The sequence below is a fragment of the Acanthopagrus latus genome, chromosome 24 (genome assembly GCF_904848185.1).
Source record: "Acanthopagrus latus isolate v.2019 chromosome 24, fAcaLat1.1, whole genome shotgun sequence".
In the NCBI taxonomy this organism is placed as follows: Eukaryota; Metazoa; Chordata; class Actinopteri; order Spariformes; family Sparidae; genus Acanthopagrus; species Acanthopagrus latus.
In genome coordinates this window covers 1,534,502-1,555,625 of record NC_051062.1, presented here as the reverse complement: position 1 = coordinate 1,555,625, position 21,124 = coordinate 1,534,502, and the positions used below count along the sequence as shown (strand labels likewise).

At 40.2% G+C, this 21,124-nt stretch overlaps 1 protein-coding gene across 3 annotated transcripts in view; it reads left to right on the top strand.

Annotated features, from left to right (window-relative positions):
- Positions 1-18,566, top strand: part of nlgn4xa (neuroligin 4 X-linked a) — a 101,119-nt gene extending 82,553 nt beyond the window's left edge. For all 3 annotated transcript variants that reach the window (XM_037091840.1, XM_037091842.1, XM_037091841.1), the window contains 3 exons: positions 2,083-2,268; positions 6,787-7,576; positions 16,154-18,566. In XM_037091840.1, coding sequence (XP_036947735.1) covers positions 2,083-2,268; positions 6,787-7,576; positions 16,154-17,048 — 1,871 coding nt within the window. In that variant the 3' untranslated portion in view covers positions 17,049-18,566. The remainder of the gene's footprint in view (positions 1-2,082; positions 2,269-6,786; positions 7,577-16,153) is intronic.
- The last annotated feature ends 2,558 nt before the right edge of the window (positions 18,567-21,124 follow it).

Below are 21,124 nucleotides of genomic sequence, written 5' to 3'. Positions count from 1 at the left end.
AATAAATGGTCTCCTTTTTTTTTTTTTTTTGGCTGATTTCACCCTGCAGATGAGCAGCACACACACCTCATTCACACATTTCCCGCCTCTAAAGAGAGCCAACACTGTGTCCACAGAGGAGGTGTAGCATCAGCTCCAGTGCTCCGTCTGCGGCTACACAGGACGCATTGAAGCACGGTACTGAAGTGTAGGTCTCCCACAATTTGGCAGCGCGTTGAGCCCGACGCACAATCTCTGCCGTTACGCTCGCAAAACTGCAGAAAACAGACGTGAGGCGTAAATACACGCTTCGGAGCGCAAAACCCGAGCCATCACACAGTCTATGTGGGCAGCTGGAATGATTAAAATAGAGGCGCATCTGTTCTGTCAGATGTGCGTGTGTGTGACGGATGACTTAAAAATGCGGCCAAAACAAATCTTATATAGACACAGTGTAATGCTCGCAGGTCGGTTTGTGCCGAGCACAGTTTCCATAATCACCTCTGTGCAGCCAGTTATTTTCTCACCTTGCCTTCATGCCGGCACATGACTAATACTTTTATATGATGCAATTTGTATTCTGTCATAAGTGGGGGTCCGGACTGAATGTATCAGGAACATTCTTCATTTTTATAGACTTTGATTTCTATTTTTGAAACACACAAATATATGACTGTAAGATGACTGCAAACTGACATGTCAAATATGAAATAATAAAGTTATACATCTATTACCCATAAATAAAATGAAGAATGTTTATTTATTTATTGGTTTAGTAGATTTAACTTTGGCGTTCAGTTATCAGTAAAAGTAGCACTGGTTCTGTTGTTTCACATTGATCGATTGGTTCATTGACATATGTAATTATGTAAGTCATATAAATGTGTTTTTTTTCGGAAGTGTATTCCACAAATCTGACATTGCTCCACCACTGCAGTCAGCTATGAGAAAAAATGCTCCTGCCTTGATGTAATGTGAGGTTTAGGGTTATGAATGTTGATGTGATGGGTAACTATGAGTGGGTGCAGAGGGCTCCTACTTTAAAAGTTCAACCAAATCTTTTATGGCCGGTATATAATGGTTTTATCGTATTTTGATAGAGAGGTTTTGATTAAGTATTAACAATATGAGCTTTCTAACAGTGATTGATCATATCTGACGGTTATTTCATTGTTTTTTATATGTGATATTTTAGCTCACAATATTACAGCATAGTTTGACTCTGATTTCTTAAAGTGTTCCTATCAAGCAGACTTCATAATTTTACTCATCAGTTTCTACTTTTTCACTGAATCTGTATTAGTCTGTTTGTGTTTTACTCACTGTAATTTTGAGCGTGGCACACACATTTCTCTCAGGATTAATACAACTGTGTTTTATCTTATCTAAAACACTGGAAAACTGAGTATTAAAAAGGAGGAAATGCATCTGTTGAGGACTATTTTCGGAGGCTGACTAATCCACATTTTGGCCCTCGAGTGAGTATTTCTGGCAGGACGGTGTATGAAGGACTGAGTCAAAATAAACTACAGCGTGCATGTTCGTGGTAATGAAGGTACATGTCATCCAGTGAAACAGTGTGTCTCATTGATGTGTTCTTCTTAGTTGAAATAGGCAACAGAGGATGTCGGGCTTTGGATACGCACACAGTAGTCGTTAACGCGGCACGTGGCATTTGGATTTTCAAACAGGCTTCAGCTATTTATTATTGGAAAAACTTCTATCCGGAGCTCCTTACTGGTCAGAGCTCAACTGAAAAGCTCTGTAAACGAAACAAAGCACAGCTCTCATGCAATAATAGAGCTATTATTCACAAAGTACAGCCTGCTATTTTCCTTAAATACTGAATACCAGCTGAACAAAATTCAGGTTCCTTTTCTAAATAATACTGATCTAACTCACTCAAACAAGTTAGGGATATTAAAGCCTTGAGATGAGATCAGAAAGTAATGGCTGCTGCACTTCACTTCTAGGATACAAAGAGTGCAAATGTTTTGAACTCTCAGTCGGGATTAAATCAATGCCAGGAACCCTCCTGAAGTGAAGCTGAGACCTCTTTTTTTTCTTTTCTTTTTCTTCTCCTGTTTGTTTTCCTCAATCCAGGGTTTCTAAGCACAGGAGACCAGGCCGCCAAGGGCAACTACGGCCTGCTGGATCAAATTCAGGCTCTCAGGTGGATCAAAGAAAACATCCAAGCCTTCAAAGGAGACCCGAAGAGAGTGACCATTTTTGGCTCTGGCGCCGGAGCATCGTGCGTCAGCCTGCTCACCCTCTCGCATTACTCAGAAGGTACGTCTGCTTGCTCACAGGCGTGCATAACCACAAAGTGATATATATGCACAGACAACGGGCCTTTCATCATGGCGTCGTCTTTGCTATATATGTGCATTCTCCGTACGCTTTCATACATTAAGCATATTCACAGTGAGGAGCCCTGTTTTTGTCTCACACAGGTGCTAAGGGCAACATTAAAGCAACATTTAGAATGTGTTTTCTCTCTCGCTCTGTTCTCCGTGGACTGATTCACATATTCAGGCATCTTGACAGTGTGATAACAGGTTAAATATATGAGATCTAGAATATTAGCGTTGCTGCAAACAACTGTTCGCCTCGTAAAGATAAAGGTGAGTAATGGCGTCCTGAGCAGACGAAGACGTCACACACTCCCTCTGTGTGTGTGGTTATCTGAGCGCCTGGACTATGTGTGCATGTTAAATCAAATCAAATCAATTTTGTTGATGTTGCGTAACACACAATCACGTTGCCTCAGCGGGGTGTGCAAGAAACAAAATCATCTGTCCTTAGAGCCTTGATCTGAAGGAGGGAAAACTTAACATACTTAAAAAAAAACAGGGGAAAAAGGATGGAAGAATCCTCAGGGGTTTGCAGATTCCATTGACAAAATATATAAAAGCAAATTATATAAAAGTGAAGAATGTGGATCCAGGAAGACGATCCAGCAGGCCGTCACACAAGCCACATGACCTTCTCTCCACCGTGGTGAGGTCACACAAGACAACAAATATCAGACTGTATGAGGATTTTGATTTACAAAAATAAAGATATAAGAAGATCTGTGGTAAGGTGAGGGTACCCAGGGGTATGACAACCCAGATACATCAATTAGTGCCCCTGAGCCTCCATGTTACTGTATTTAAGTCCCTTTCTGTCCTCTGGCCATCTGTTTTCATCATGGCCGCCTGGTGAGAAACGCTTCTTTTTTTTTTTCCAAGTATGTGGAAATTGCGAAGGAACATACTTGAATTTTCTTTTAAATTACCCCTCAAAAATAACAATAAATCCCTCCAAATCTATTGAAAAGTACCCCAACATGATTTCATAATAACATTCTACTCTTTACAGGCTGGTCATTTCTTTCATACATTTCTAGGGACCTTCCAGCTGATTTCGGCTTGACTGTTTTAATTTCCAACTGTCTTACTTCCCCTCAGCCGGGGTTGCAGCTAAATTTCTTGACAGTGGAGCACTTCATGTGCAAACCTGACTCTAGAGGGGCAGGTTGAGCATCATAGTTTGAAGCTTAAAGGTGCTATTTGTAAGAAAAGTTGATTTTTGAGTCTTAGTCCCAACTCGTCAAATAACGGCGCTTTGGGATCAACTTTACTTGCAAAAAGCACCTTAAAGGCCCAGCCCGAACGTGACACTATTATCAATACCAGAATACAAAACTAACAGACCATAGCACTCAACAATTACACCATCCTGATGTTTTTCCAAGCGTTATCAACAAAAGTAGTCTGCTAAGAAGCATCGAAATTAAACAACCTTTCAGTTATTCTGTAATCACCCGTCCCCCTAAGCATTTTTGGACGTTGACCAGACATATCATTCAGTGGAATCATAAAGTTCCATGTTTTGGCGAGCCCTTTATAAACTTTCTTTTGGTTCCACTATCAGGAGGAAGTATGTATTCAGAAAACCGCAATAATATATAATTTGTAAAAATCATGCAAACCAGGAAGGAACCCCTTCAGGGAAAAACACACCAGTGCAACACAAGCTACAATCTAATGGATGGACTGCCACTCAATATTCTGAGCACAATCGAGCACCCATGGGAATATTTCCTTTCAAAATAAGCGATCCGATAACTTTCCCTCTCCGTCCTCAGGAACTTTATGTCTTGAGCCCAAAGCTGGTACAGCTGTAAATACTAGCTGAATCACTGTTATGCAACCTGCTATCACATGTTGCATATGCCTGTAAGCTGTGAGCAGAAAGATGTGTTTTTCTTAGTTAGCACCTTTTTTTTCATAGTCTTGACCTAAGTTTGAACCTGTTTTGATTCTATAAAAAAAAACAAACAGCTATGACGGCTCATATTAAAGCATCTAGGGACCAGTAACTATGTTGTAGATTTGTTCTTGCTTTGGATTTTTTAGAGCATTTCTCATCCCTCATCGCGTTTCCTGATTTGTCATGCAGCGTTTGGATACAGGGCGTAACAAAAATGAAATTTGTGGCAAAAAATGTAAAATGAAAATCACAGGCAGGTAGACCAGAAACACCAAAAACAAAACAGCACCTGTGCAAGAAGAATTCACTGAATCAGTTCAGTCGCATCAGTTATACCAATAGCCTTTTCTGTCATCAGATTACTCATCATATTTCATCAGCACATGCAGAACCACCAACCAAAATATGTGTTCATTCAAGTGTGTATGCGGCCTCAGTCTAAAAGCATTAGAGGAGAAGAGCTGAATGGGAACAGATTCTGGATTATCATACTGTATTTACATTTTTATTTATATGTATTATTAATGGAGATTATAACTAGCCAAGCCAGAATGACGTTTTTTTGTTTTTTGTTTTTTTTTCCCCAGTCCCTGGTTTGCACAAATGAATAGCTTTGTGCAACTCAAATGTATACAGCCAGCCATCTGTCAGGGAAAAAAAAAAAAGAGAGAAAAAAGCAGGATTTGGAGGATTGGCTCTCAGAAAGGGCTGCTGCAATTCTCAGGCCATTTTCCTCTCTGTGTGAGACAAATACAGATTTTGTGAAAGTTGCACCTTCTCACAAAATCAACCTTTTTATCTTGCTGGTAGAAGTCCATTGGGTTTACCGTATAGACAATCAAAGTGAGGAAGACTTGCGGTTTTTCTTTTGGTCTTCTCGCGCTGTTATTAGGTCTGTTTCATTCCATTCATCTTGTACTTGAGGGGTTAGGAATGGCTTACTTTACATTTAGATAAAAGTCCTCATGCTCTGATGGATAGAAATCATGGCTGAGAGTGAGTCAACAAACACTCTCTGCCCTGCCAAGCATTCTAGGTGATGTATAATATATCACCAAGAAAGGTAATGCTCCTTTTTGCAGTCGCTATCGGAGGTCGGTTGTTGTAAACCTGCCATGAACACAGTAGTACGATCAATTTGTGCATCAGCAAACATACCAAGGTCATAAAAAACCTCCAGTCACTCTGTAAGTATAGTTTTGAAGTTACATCTGGCTTGAGGTTTAACTGAAGTGCCACATCTGAATCACAGCGGCAGCAGTAAAAGCTTGCACCGCTAACCAGGCCTAGTGGAGGATGTCTGCTGTGTGCTCAAAACATACTTTTCAAGTCGGCCTGGTTGAGTCACCACCGACGTGTTTGCATAAGTATAAATAGCACACTCTGAAACCAAAAAAAAAGCACGTAACTCTAATGTTCTAGTGTATTGTGGCCTACTTGCTGATTGGCAGTCCGTGAAGCCGTGTTCCACGATGTGGGAATTGCCTAAGGTGTTGTTTCCATATGAACAGCAAATATCTTTTCTGTTTCGCTTTGCTCATCAGGGACACAAAAGATGTTGCATCAATATTCTGAATCACCCTTTTAATGCTTTGTAATGTTTATTTGTGCAAGTGTGAAGACAGACAAAAGACAGAGTTTCAGAATTCTAAGTCTGACTGGGCTTCTCCCGATGTAATTTGTTAATTGAACCAGAAATGGGTGATTTGTTGGACTCCATTAATCGGATCTCTATATGCCATTCATTTGCTGCAATGTCCCAATATTGTATAAAGCTACTGTTGCGGGATAAAACTGAAAAGAGAATTAATTAATTAAGTTTACTGTTTACATTTGATTAACTAAGAAATATGAGGTGAACACTGAATATTAATATCACACAGAGGTGAAATGAGACGAGCCACACGGAACTTTAAGTTTCTTGAATTGCACAAACTAAATCAATACCGATAAATAATGTTAAACGATCCAGGATGCAGATTCTATGAAATGCATTATGTTTCCCCGTGATCACCCTCCAATCCAAATCACAAGTGTACACCTGATGAAATGAAAAACAATTCTATCATAACAGTGTAATGGCACTCCCTGTACAGTATGCGCTTTGGTGGCTTGTAAGCTACAGCACAACTTTACATTGTTTCTCTGATTTACTGTTGGACATGTCAGCACTTAACTTTCAATCAAACCGAGACACAGAAATGCCTCTTCAGAGGCTGAGAGAGAAAAAGGACAATTTCTGATATTTCCCCAAAGACCTTTGGTTTCATAATTTGAATGATTAAAACAATTCTAAAATTCTGGAGGACATAACATCACTGGTATCACATCAGTAGTCATGCTCAGCATAGGCAGATGACATTAGTTTGAGTTTGACATCTGTATCGGGGAGATAAAAAATGGATCCCTCTTCCATGTTTTTAACTAAAGCTAACATTTGCTGCATTTCACCTAATTATCAAGTATGAACTGTTTGCTGCCAGCATTTGTGTGTGTGTATGCGTGTGTGTGTGTGCATTTCTGTTTCACTAATACCAGCTCTAATCTCAGATCTGTTCCAGAAAGCCATCATCCAGAGTGGCACAGCTCTGTCCAGCTGGGCAGTCAACTACCAGCCTGCCAAGTACACGCGTGCCCTGGCTGAGAAGGTGGGCTGCAACATGCTGGACACCATTGACCTGGTGGAGTGCCTGCAGAACAAGAATTACAAAGAGCTGATTGAACAGTACATCACACCCGCGAAGTACCACATCGCCTTCGGGCCTGTGATTGATGGCGATGTCATTCCGGATGACCCTCAGATCCTCATGGAGCAGGGGGAGTTCCTCAACTATGACATCATGCTGGGGGTCAACCAGGGCGAGGGGTTTAAGTTTGTGGATGGCATTGTGGATAGTGAGGACGGTGTGTCTGCCAATGATTTTGACTTTGCCGTGTCGGATTTTGTGGACCATCTCTATGGCTACCCGGAGGGCAAGGACACCCTGCGCGAGACCATCAAATTCATGTACACAGACTGGGCGGACAAGGAGAACCCGGAGACACGGCGCAAGACCCTAGTGGCTCTGTTCACTGACCACCAGTGGGTGGCACCAGCCGTGGCCACAGCTGATCTCCACGCCCAATATGGCTCACCTACCTATTTCTACGCTTTCTACCACCACTGTCAGAGCGACATGAAGCCTAGCTGGGCCGACTCGGCGCATGGTGATGAAGTACCATACGTATTTGGAATCCCCATGATCGGCCCCACAGATCTCTTCAACTGCAACTTCTCCAAGAATGACGTGATGCTGAGTGCCGTGGTCATGACCTACTGGACTAACTTTGCTAAAACAGGGTGAGTACTCCCCTTTCCCTGAACATCGATTCATCTTAGGCCATCGTTCTTATGACAATCTGTTCTGACAAAAAATAATATACATAACTCACTTTGGTATCTTAAATTGCACCCCATTTACCCACAGTACTCACTTAGTCAAATACTTACTGCTCTTTGCACTGTCCAATGAGATTTAACGGCCGTTATCTGCTTAGAAATTATATTAAAAAGTGCTCGTCATAATCTCAGACCTTGTCTCATGATAATCATGTTTTGATGTTTCTTTAGAATCAAAAGCAATCCAGTGATTGTTGTCTAAACATGCAATATTCAAGGTTGAATTTATTCATCATAAAGTCATGGAAAACACAGTGCTCTCATCCTGGTGAACCAAGCCGACTACAGAACATGAAAAAATGGGCCAAGAAAATAATTAGATTCAAATAGGCTTTACGCTCTGTTTGCATATTTCTGGCTATTCTGTTGTTTCCCCTGATTGAGGAGGAAGAACACCAGTTATTGCGTGGTCATGTTTAACAGACAGGGGGCCCATGAAAGGTCAAACACAAACCACGGGTAGCTAATACACTAATACTTTAAATGCTGTAGCCTGAAAAGCCTTAAGAAAAGAAGGGGACTAGGTAACCAGTGGCTGGTTGGCTGACTTTACACATCCATCCAAAGTGTTTCTGGACTGCTTCCAAACTGACTTTGACCATATGTACTGTAATGTGTCCTTTAGTGCTCACCATCAATGCGTCTTGAAATGGTGCAGGACCATGAAGAAAGACATTCGCAAAATGGATTTTAGATCTCAAGAGGTTACATGGATAGGACCGAAACTGAGATCTTGACCAATAATCGTATTAATGAGGTCAGGGAAAGTCTTGATAAGAGTGCACTTGGACACTCCATGGCAGCAATTTGCCACAAAGCATGATGGGAGCTGTAAATGTAAAAAATCAACATTCATAATAATGGGAGATGGAAAAACAACTGGAGTGGCCAAATTAATAAATATTTTGAACTTTTGTACTCAAATCCACTCAAGACACTGTTTTCATGTCTTGCAACATGACTTGACAGAATTGGATCTGCAATTTTAAGACTTATGATTTGACTTGAGACAAGATGACTTGAATGACTTGTTAGTGTTAATTTTATGTTTTCAGTTTAACCTGATTTAGAATCTGATTTGCCCTAACCAAGGACATGACTTGACTTTACCTTTAACTTGTTGGGTCTTGCTCTGGTTGATTAACAGTAGTTTTGGTACATTGTGTACACTATGCTGATGACCGATAAACAAACACAAATACTTTTTTTTTTTTCATAATGAGCATCTTATTAGATATAGTTCCACTGACCTGCCAATTGAGAGCATCTGAAAGTGTCATTTCTGAAAGTAGCATGCCCAGCATGTAGTGACAATGTCTTATGCCTGTGAATAAAGGGAATTGGGTCCCTTATGTCTATTCAACTATGCTTACAATTAAAATGACCTTCAGAACCACCAGAAAAACATATTTGATACTGCAAAGATAGATTTGTGATACAGTCTAAACAAAAAAACTTTTGTTCTGATTACAGTATTAATGATTAACTTAACAGTCAAAGAGATCAAGTGGAGGTTAATACAACAAGCCAAATCCCCTCTGGTGCCGTGGCAGTGCTAGATTTGATGAGAGGATTTGCCTGCTGTTTATATTTGGATCACGTTTTTGTTTCACGCACCTTGAGATTAGGTATCAGGGTGTTTGCAGCCTAGTCATACTGAAAATTCACTTTAAGGTGAATAAATAGAGTCTTGATCAGCTTCATAGTTCACTCCCCTCTGTTTGGCCTCCATCCAGCTGATGCTCAGCAGGAGATTGGCTGCCTTATAGGTATTTCGGGAAGGCTCTTTTCTCTTGCTTCTCTTTTCACTGTGCTTATAATAAAGCAGTGACTGAAAGCAAAATTCGTCACTGGGAGTGTGGCCATTTTTCAACAGCTCTGCCACACTCCTTGCAAAGTCTCCTGTTGTGAACTAGAGCACACTGACTCTATGAAACGTCTTGATGTCAGAGCACGAGAATATGGCAGTTTAGATGTACACACAATATGACCGAATGCCGCTGCTTGTGTGTACAGGCTGGGTATATGTGTCGCTGCCATCATTCTTTCAAGCCTTTGGTGGCTTGATTTGCAAACAGAGAAATTTCTTTAACTCGTGAATAGATAATAAATTGTTATTTGTGTTTCAGTTGGCATATTGAAAATGTTTAATCATGTCAACATTTCTATATAAAAGCCATAATACACAAGTATGCCATACTTTGATGGTAATGGGTGACACCAGAGCAGCCAATGGAACAAATGGGAATCAAACAATTTTGGAAGTCAAAGCAGTGCTAAATACCGCAGGGACTTTAGAAATAAAAAAACCAAGGGGCACAAATGCTGTCATGTGTTACAAATGTTGTAACACATGACGGAAAATGTCCCGTCATGTGTTACAAATGTTGAAACATCTTGGACTACACACACTGGCTTGGCAGCCTTCTTGCCTAGCTGTCACGCCACCACCATCCCTGTCCACTTCCTGTCTTGAGAGTCAGCTCATGTGAATGTCATACATACTGTAAAAATGTGAATATGGTACCTATAACACATACATTTTCAATGCATCTGTGGTTTGCAGCAATGTAAACTGTCGCATTTTATTCTGGCTGCAAAAATGAGCTGCTTGGCCCTTATTAACCCACTATACCTCCGACTCTGTCAGGGAGGGCTCAATGATCAACATTAATTAGCTCAGATGTCTTTCACATTGTTGTTTAGTTTTTATTCACTGAGGAAAAAGAGAGTAGTGACTGTACTTTTGTCAGTCCAATCTTCCTCCAGTGGCAGGGTAAAATTCCTCTGGGCTTCACAAACACTGCAGCATGGCTACTTCTAAAGAATTCGAGCCATTAGGTCAAATGAAAATTGAAAGGTCGCTGAAAGACTCTCGGGGGGCCCCCCTCTCCTGCATGTTTTATGCCGCTTTTCCACTCGCAATTTTGGCTGCTCCGAGTCAAACCGAGCTGCGCTGATTTGCTTTTCCATCACCAGTTTTACTGCGGCGAGCTGAGCTGACCTGGGTTCACATCTTGCGACTTCATGTAAAGCTGCTTCATAATAGCAGCTTTTAAATGATTTGGTGGGGGGGGTTGGGTGATTGTGAAAAAATGATAGAACAATTCAATGTGTTTGTAACTGAATTAGTGGAGTCACTCTGTTACTACTGATTCTTCGATAGCTCTGCAGGGATCTGGGCAAGCGTGTGATTGGTTTAAGACACACCTTCAAGCAGGTAGCCATGTTGTGGTGGAATATTTCCAACTGCGCTGAGACAAATGAGTGCAGCCAGGCCGGCTGAGGTGATGGAAAATCGGCATTAGATGTTTCCCTATCCCAACATGCCGGATTCAACTGACCATCTCTTCATCAAGCTCCACTGATACCACATAATGAACAACTCATTTCAATCAGCCACGCAGGGGCAGGGAAGGCTCATGCAGGGCGGTGGCCTCCAGGACCAGAACTGAAAAAACATTGGTGTAGTGTATTTTTTCCTGGTAACAAACAAAATCTAGTCAGCTGTCAGTGATAGTGTGCAATTTGAAGCTGTCTTAGAAAAAGTAGCTGATTAGAAAGTCACCTGATCATGTTTGGAGTTTTCCAAACGCTCTCTTTCAAAGCATGCATGAGAACCATGGTGGCCTTTAAGTGCATGAAAGCCCAACATTGTTTGGTTCGTCCATCCGGGCTACCATTGTAGATGTAAAGCTCTCATTAAAAGGTAACAAAAACACTATTCTGATGTCCACGTTATGATAGGCGATTAAATTCCATTCCTGCCAATATGTATCCCTAAATCTTATGTTTGGGATCTTTAGAGGCTGCTCGTGTGTCAGTTCAGTACAAGGTAACATTGAATACATTACAGCTCATCCAAGTACAAGGGAGCATCTGTTCCACCACTCTGGTGACTATGATATTTTAGTTTTCATACACCTGTCTGACTGAGAGATGTACAGATTAAGCGTGTACACTTATGGCAAGAGTCACTGTACTTAGCACCAGATTGGATGCTTCGTTGAAGCGTATGCAAACAAAGCATGTATTTTGCAGTTCAGTGAGCTTGGAAGGCTTTGAGCGTTGTCTTTTTTTTATTTATTTATCTAATTCTTTGAGCAAATACAGTGGGAGGGGAGTAACATATTGTTTCAGCATATGTTAGTATTACGATGACAGGCCCGCCACATGCTGGCAGGGCCTTATGTATGGTTCCATATGTAGCCACCAGTTGGAGGGCAGACCTTGCATTATGGCTGAGTACAGCCTTTTTTATTAGGGAGCCACGTTAGGTGAATGGCACAGGTGGACGTGTTTGCCCGACCTTTAAATGATCCCCTGTAGCTGTTCCCATGGGGATGACTTATCTTCCTGGGGTCCATATTAACCAAATACACTTAATTATAATTAATGTCAGCATTGATGGTGGCAAATGTGTGCCCTTTCGGTTTTGTTCCTGCTTTAATGCTCAAACTGTTTATTACTGTTACAATTACAGATTCAACTGAACGCAACATCAAATAAATTTAACTTCTGAGCCTACTAACATGGTAAAAGCACATAATCAAGGACAAAGTCCAGAACAAACACAATATCTGCAAGTCAGCAATATCAGACAGGCACGAAACTTGATGCTTCAGGTGGGGTATGATGCCGTGCAAGGTCATAGACACCTGCCCTTTGGAAAAAGGTGTTACAGTGGTGCAATATCTGACCAGTGGACGGCTTTTCAAAACCAAGCACCCCCTGCTTTTCAGTTTACATGCTGCTTTTTCTGGAGCCACAAAAGGCTTTATACTATATACTTTTAATTTATTTTTGCATATGCAGTGCTACTCCCTAAGACCTGTAAACACACTTTAATGTGTAAAATTGGAGGCGTCACCCTTTTAAGTGAGACGAGGGCAAAAGCAAATAACACAGTCCTCTTGTTCAATAGACTCAGGGGTTAAAGCCTTATTTGGTCGGGTATGACTGACAGCACAAGGCAGCTTACATTAGCAAACTTTAGATAAATGTTGTGTAATTGACATCACAGAGTTGGTTCAGTGGCACTGACTTTGTCGCTTTCTAAAAGGAAAGGCCAAACCCAGCGAAGTAGTAAGTGAAGATGATGATGATGACTTCCTCTCCTAGAGACGGTGAGCTAAGCATGGCAGCAAATGGTTGGGAAGAGCCTGAGTTTACACCATGAGTGTTTTAGATAAATGTGTGAATGAGATGAGCTGTTTATTTAAAACAGCAGAATATTGGATACACTCTAGTCAAAATGAAAATCAGGCCAAGTGATCTACAGACACAAATCCGGCAACATTACTTGGCTCAACAACTGTTACAGTGAGCGTGTGAAAGTTGTGATCTGAAAGACTTGAATCGGGTCAATTTTACTTTTAAAACACCAATTCACAACAAAAGTTATCTCATGACACTTTTCAATTATACCATAGTCTTTAATAAAACACAGTTGTTGCAGAGCTATCTGTTGATGGTTTACAACTTCCCATATTACAGCATAAAATAAAACGTATTTATTTATTTATTTGAAAACCACAATGCAAAGAAATAACAATTTGGTTATTATGATTATTGTATTGTGTTGCAGATATATATAAATAAGCATACTAACCAGCACGCCCCAGCACATCCAGGTCAAAAGCTCCCTTGCCAGCAGCAACAACACCAAGACTGTTCATATTCTGTCCCGTACTTGTTTTGAGTGTGAAATCGACAGGTGGCAATTCTTAAATATCCCATGCTGCCTTTATCTATGTTAGTTACCTAACTGATTTACTTTAGGGCCAGTTGATGTAATTCACAATTCACAAAAAACATAAAATATTGTGACAAAATAAGGCAGGTTGTATTTTTTATTCATTTTAATTTGCATAATAGATAGAACTTGCGGATGTGGTGTGAAAGAACATGAATGTTCAAATGGGACTTTTAGCTTTAGCTTGATTCTTGAAATAGTTCCTGGAACTATTTGAATATGACTAAAATTGGGCAAAATGCACGTAGTTCACAGCTGATACCTTCTTAGTGGTCCTGTATAAATCCTCCCACAGTAAAAGGAACATCAGGTAATATGTGTTGTGCGCATTAGATGGGTCTGTATAAGATGGACATTACAGCCGGCTGACACACTGAAACATTTGCATAAGAGATGATTCACTCCAGGTTACCACTGAATAATATAATATATATTTAATAACTGGTTTTCTGGTATTACTGGCATTCCTTTTTAAATGCAATGAAACAAACTGAAGCAGGGAACATTTTCAAGAGCAACGGAGTCTATAATTGTTTGTTTCAGATGAAGGCTGTGGCTCCATGTGTGCGCATGTCATCCTTGAGCAATGGGCCATTGGTGTGTGTCTGTGTGTGCGTGAGTGAATGGGCAAGTGAGAGGCAAATCGCTGAAGTGTTGGATAAAAGCAGTGTAAAATGCAACCATGTATTTACTTGAGCAAATAAGCAGCGGGCCTGTGGCTCAATTGAAAACAAAAAAAAAAAACTAACAACAATTTCAGCTTGGTAATTCAAAAATAGGCAGTTACAAAGAAGCACAAGCAGATGGTGCGTGTGTGGAAGTCTGTTGATGCATTCGCTGATTTACTTCCCTCTGTGATTGAGTCTCTCTCTGTGATTGCGTTGTTTCACAACTCTCTGGTCAGCTATGGCTCCCAAAGGACGTCTAATCTAGTTTGTGCGCAGTTATGATCCTTTCAAACCAACAACACCACCCAAACACATTCTATAGGGTTCAGATGTGAGTCTTAACCAAGTTTATTCCTCAAACGTGATGCATTGCTTCACTCCAGATGATTATCCTGCATAAGAACCAAAGATTTGGCTCACAATGCTTCCTGATCTATTAATTGCTTATGACACTGATCTCTAGTCTGACGTGACATCCTTTCAAACATGAAGCTTTAAGGGATGTTTGAGCTCTGCAGCTTTGCATTTTCTGCTTCAATTAAAGTATATTTGGGACGCACAATTACAAATTTGGGGTCAAATTTAGAAGTGTATGCCAGCTGTCCAGGCTGCTGTATTTTACACATTGGAGATACACGTACTGTACATCCAAACACATCTTCAAGTATACACATGTATTCATAACCACTCAGGACCCTTTTCATCCACAAAAACACACCTAACCCTGACCTGTTGATGCTAACACAGTAGCTGGAGTTTGCTAGTTTCCCTTGGCTGTCCTCAAATTACAATGCATGACTCTAAATGACTCCTTCCTATTAAGTATCTAGATATACAGCCTGCCCACCACACACACACACACACACACACACAATGCCAACAACGCAGACACACAACTGCGCACACACACACACACACACACAGATACACAAACACTCCAGTGTGTCTTATCCAAGGTTGATGTCTAGCCTTCACTCCCCCACACCTTTCCAAAATTAATGAAATTGCTTCCACAAAGTCACTGGAGAGGCAGCTCTTTTCCAAACGACAAAAAAAATAACACCCCAGATGAGACTGAATATTAAGAAAATGTGACAACAGACCTGGAAACGTTTCATTCGTTTATAAAGGACACAGGACATTCTGTCAGCTTGTGCATTCAAATTGTGAGTCACCTAGAAATGTGGAGCTTGAGCCTGAACAGAGGGAGCGGAAAAAATACAAGAAAGGCTTTGATTCTAGACTCTCTCTCATCTCTTTTATCATGCTGTGGTGGAAATATTTAAATGAAGCTCATTAAAATATGATCATTAGGTTATCATTAGGTTATGTTATGTCATTTGTGTATTTATTGTTTCATCAATGTATATTAACTGTGTCATAATGGTTTGGGAGATATTTAATAGCCTATTTTCACTCCGTGTTTTCACTTTTCTCACAGTGGCTCTATCCTTTTTAGTCTGTAATTATCACTCATCATTTATTGAAGTGCCCCTCTAGTTCAGCATTATAAAGAGTGGGACTCATGGGGTGGTCAGGAAGGTAGGACAGGTCATACACTGTGGGTCTGAGTCCTTTGTGTTACCAACTGGGAAGAGTGATTTGTTTTTTTTTTTTTTATGTGATGCAATTCAACTTTCTAGCATAAATAAAATAACATAGTTATGACTAACCACATTATTTTGTGGCCTAAACCCCACCAAAGTAGGACCATTTCACAACGATCACAACAGTCCAAACGGCATAGTTTGTCATAATGTATGAACTGTTTGTCAGCAAGCTTTATTTTGAAAGTCTAAATCGATGTTGCCTATGTATGATTGCACACTTGACTGCAAAGCCTTTTTAATGTGCAAAACTGACACTAAAGGGGTATACCATCCTAGTTTAAAGCATGAAGCCACTGACCAAGCTGCTACATTTGACAAGTTAGGAGTGAGAACTTGTTGTTAATCTGTATCTATTTAAATTGTCCAGAAATATGTGCCAGAGGTAAATAAATGCAGTTTAGTCATTTGATTACATGACTTTGATTTTGGTCTCTTCTGCTTTCAGGGATCCAAACCAACCAGTTCCACAGGATACAAAGTTCATCCATACAAAACCCAACCGGTTTGAGGAGGTAGCCTGGACTAAGTACAACCCCAAAGACCAACTCTACCTTCACATTGGCCTCAAACCACGAGTCCGAGACCACTACCGTGCGACCAAGGTTGCTTTCTGGTTAGAACTAGTTCCGCATCTCCATAACATCAATGAATTCTTTCAATATGTATCCACCACCACCAAGATACCTCCACAGGACACCACCCCCTACCCTTACACCAAACGGTTCCCTGGCAAAAACAACTGGCCATCCACCACCCGTCACCCAGGGGTGCCACCTGCCAACACCAAGCAGACGACCGACCAGCACAAGAGTGGCGACCTGACCGATGAGTCAACCGTGGTAATTGAGACTAAGAGGGACTACTCTACCGAGCTCAGCGTCACCATTGCAGTCGGAGCGTCCCTGCTTTTTCTGAACATCCTCGCCTTCGCTGCACTCTACTACAAGAAAGACAAGCGAAGGCACGAGTCGAATCGCCGGGTCCCCACCCCGCAGCGCAACTCTGCTCCAACCAACACACCTTCCACAGCCAACGACGTGGCTCACCTGCAGAGTGAGGAGCTGATGTCTCTGCAGATGAAGCAGCAGCAGCTGGAGCATGAGCACCACCACGAGTGTGAGTCGATGCAGACCCATGACACACTGCGCCTCACATGCCCGCCCGACTACACCCTCACTCTGCGCCGGTCGCCTGATGACATACCCTTGATGACACCCAGCACCATCACCATGATCCCCAACTCGCTGGCTGGCATGCAGCCTCTGCACAACTTCAATACATTCGGTGGCAGCCAGAACAGTACCAATTTACCCCACGGCCACTCCACCACACGGGTATAGCTCCTCTGGAACAGGATGACGCTTGATTCCCTCTGGATCAGCCAATAACCTCGCAAGGCAAATATGACAAGATAAAACTGTGTGAAGCACAGACTCAGCAGATGTTATTTTGCTACCATGCCTTCTTGAAAGTATATACAGTTTAAATTGAAAATATTCAAAGTGAATGTTACTATAGTAATAACTCTATTTGGAGCTAAGCTTCATGGAAGGTTTCGAGGAGTGTTACCAAAAGACAAGGCAACCAGGGGATGACTGTTAATATTCTTACAACACAAAATGAACCGTTTCTGTGTGACAAAAGAAGCCTTTGCAGACACTTTTGTGCCATAAAGATAGGCAACAGAAGGAGGTCAGTGGCATCAGTTGTTGAAAAGCAACAATTAAACATCTGGAACATCATCTTTTCATGATACTTCATGCATCGGACACCTGACTTGGGCACAGAATTCTACACCCCAGCCTGAAATGTATTTATGAAAACTTTGTAAAAAAGAAAAAAAAGAAAGAAAAAGAAAAAAAGGTATATAGTTGTGCGTGGAAATTTAAAACTTTAAAAAAAGAAAAAATTATATTAAAGGAGCTCCTCCTATTATTGTTTTTATTTTGGCTGAGATCTTTTTGGGTTTTTCCAGCTTGTGCTTTCTGTTTAAGATGCGTGTAAATATATCCAAACACCCTTCATTCTTTTTCTGATTACAGCCCGCGTTGCGTTCATTTTTTTCACAGAACGACCAAAATGCGAACACAATCCCATCCTTGGAGAGTTGCACATTCTGTGTCTGCAGGTCATCTCATACTGTCTTGTACATTTGCTTTGTTTCCACTCTTTAGACATTGCATGTCCCGGAAGAGCTTTACTCTCCATTTTCAGACACGTCTCATCTCTGAGAATGAGGACTGACTTGATCCCATCACCTGCCGTCATCCTGTTATGCTTCTAATAGTTTTCTTTGTGGGCTTTTTCTGTCTTGCAATCTCAGCACTGCCTGAGCTTACAATGTGACCAGCAATGTATTATTTAGAAATAAAAAAGGCAGTGATTTTTTTGTATCAATATTAGTTGGATATGTTTGTAAAGAAATATATGTTAGATATTTCAAATTGTCATATGCTAGCAATATGTAAAGTATTGTGCCAGGCTTGTGATATTTTGGGTTACAAAAGCAAGTGAATGAGTGTAAATATTAATGATATTAATTATTATAAAATTACAACAGAAGTAACCATTAACTCTCGTTCCGTTTTGCATCCTATTATGAAAAAAAAAAATGGAAATACATCCAGAAGATTTTAAGCTACATTTGTAAATTCTATAAAAGATATATTCTTGCCATTTGTTCCCTAAACCAGTCATGATAACAAGGGTTTTAACGTAGAGTTTTAAAATCCTTAGTTTGTCTTATATTTGTTTGCGGTTTTGCCTTAAGTGATAATAGAGATATTTCTGGCTGGACACATGTATAAACTTTTTCTGCAACATTTTTAATAAAATATCACAGTATTTTCTAAAAAAAAGAGAAAAAAAGAAAGCTGGGAGGTTTAATTTGATGGTTGCGTGTGCTGTGTGTGCAAATGTCTGTCCATGTTACTTTGATTATACTGCACAATTTCAAATGCATTTAGCTGAACTGCAAAAATACTGTTTACACCGCAACGCTATTTGGATTGCTATTCAGGTACCGCCACTGAAACTCCACACTTCTTGCACAGTTGCACATTAAAAGCCAGTGTCCAATCATTCCCATAATTTCCCTTTCCTGATACAATTCTGGAAAATAAACAGAAAGCAGCTAAAAAAATGCTTCTAAACTGTAAGTAAGTAAGAACACAAAGAAGTGGAACCAGTGAGCGCGGAAATGTGATAACTTAATATGATTACAGTGCACAGATAGGCTTACAGGCACTTATAGCATGATAATGAATAGATAGCATTTCAGCTAAATTATGGTTTAATGGTCAAAGAGCCTGTGCCTTAGATCACATTTTGTAAATCTGCGTATAAAATGTATTAACAGTGACATTACACAAAGGCTGATACAAATCTAAATCATGGTGTAAATATAACATCCATGTAATCTAACACTGAATTTACCCCCTCTGCTCCTACCACTTAGACCTACCATACTCCATTTTTCTATTCACATCTCGGGTGTCCCGACTGGGATGGAGCGAAGTGTTAGGGCAGGGTAGGTTGTGCAACATTCACTCATTTTTAAGTTACAAGCACAAACCCTACTTTTACAATTAAAAGTAATTTCTACAACCACAGTCTCTGAAATATGATCCTCTTGCTGCTCTTCCTTCGCAGCATCAAGAGTATGTGTGGAGGTGATGGTATAATTCATTTTGTGACCAAAATGCTGTAAATACAAAACGTGTTGCGATGCCTCCATTAATGGACTGGAATATTTAACACCTGAACTGTTATGTCATGACTTCAAAACACAAAATCATTTGTCCCCACGGGATCCAATAATTTAAACCATATGTATATATGGAGGGAGCCCACTGAATAATTATTCTATTATAAATTGTCAATGAAGCAGCAGGTCCAAGCCGATACTTTGCTTTTATATACGAGCTCCTTTTAATGCTGTAACAAGATACAACATATTTTGTCATTCAAGTAGAAAATGGTAGTGGAAAAGTGACATTTCTAACTTTGAACATCGGAGGACTTAATATTTTAGATTTTTATTCAAACACTGATATAAACAGGCTTGTGTACTGTATGTTAAGCACAACAGCATCTCCGTTAATTTATTTCTAACCATGGTCGAAAGAGAAGGAGAAGGCAGGCCTACATGTGGGTGTTCTCTGCAACTCACTATCTCGGAGAAAGTGCAGTACAGAGCTGCGTATTATCAATTACACAAAGACCACACGTAATTGGCTGAACTATGTTTATGAGTGTGTTGTAGCTGGAAGTTCAGCTGTCCCCTATGGCCTTCAGGATATATTTCCCTAGTGCATCAGGACAGCAGTAAAGTAGATGTTAGCCTCTTGGAAGGAAAAATATGCAGTGCAGCTATTGCCAGCTGTGGGTAAGTGTTATTCAGCATTTATATTTTTATAAATAGATCTATCTATCTATCTATCTATCTATCTATCTATCTATCTATCTATCTATCTATCTATCTATCTATCTATCTATCTATCTATCTATCTATCTATCTAATTTGTATGAGAAACTGTTGGGTATACCCATGTCAGTTTCTGCACATTGCTTTAAATTATAGGAATTATAGCTTTTTATTAGATAAATACCCTTCAATCTGTACCTGAGTCTGCTAGCTGCGACTCCAAATAAAACTTAAATTTGCAGGTTTACCAAGGATGACAAAACTCTACATTAGGCCTTCTTTTCTTTCATGTTTGCTGTGAAGGCTTGGACCATTTCATTATGAGATAAAATGTGAAAGTACATATCTGCCTGATGACAGGATGTCTGTGATGTGCACAACAGATGAAAACATGTGAGGAACATCGGTGCAATGTGTCTCTTACTTGTTTAATTTCTTATGTTATTCTCCTCAAGGTAAAACAAAAATAAAAAAATGACGAAGGCACCCACAGGCACATTTTTATTCTTTATTGTAAATATTATATTTGCATTATATTATCTATCCAGTTGAATCTTAGGCTAACTATCACTATCATACATACTATCAGCTGTGAGTTTGTGACATCAGATACATTAACTAACTTACATCACATAACTTCAAAATCATTCTTGACTGTCAGTTACAAACAGGACATCAAACCCTCCCAACCACTCCAATAATAGTAAAATTAGACTTATAATGTAGGATGTAGGACCACTGACCAGGCTGCTATATTTGACGCAGAAAGAGTGAGAACTTTACTCTGAAAATCTGTATGGAATTTGAATTACCGTGTACACAATTATAGCACTGGTAATGTCGGCCCACCTCACTGTTTGTTTACCTTCATTACACCATTCCTCTGATACAATGAAGTCCCCCATTTTGGGGAACGTAAATTGGCTCTTTTAGTGATGCAGCTGTATGGTTCTTATTGAGTTCGACTCAATCAATACTGGCAATCTAGCA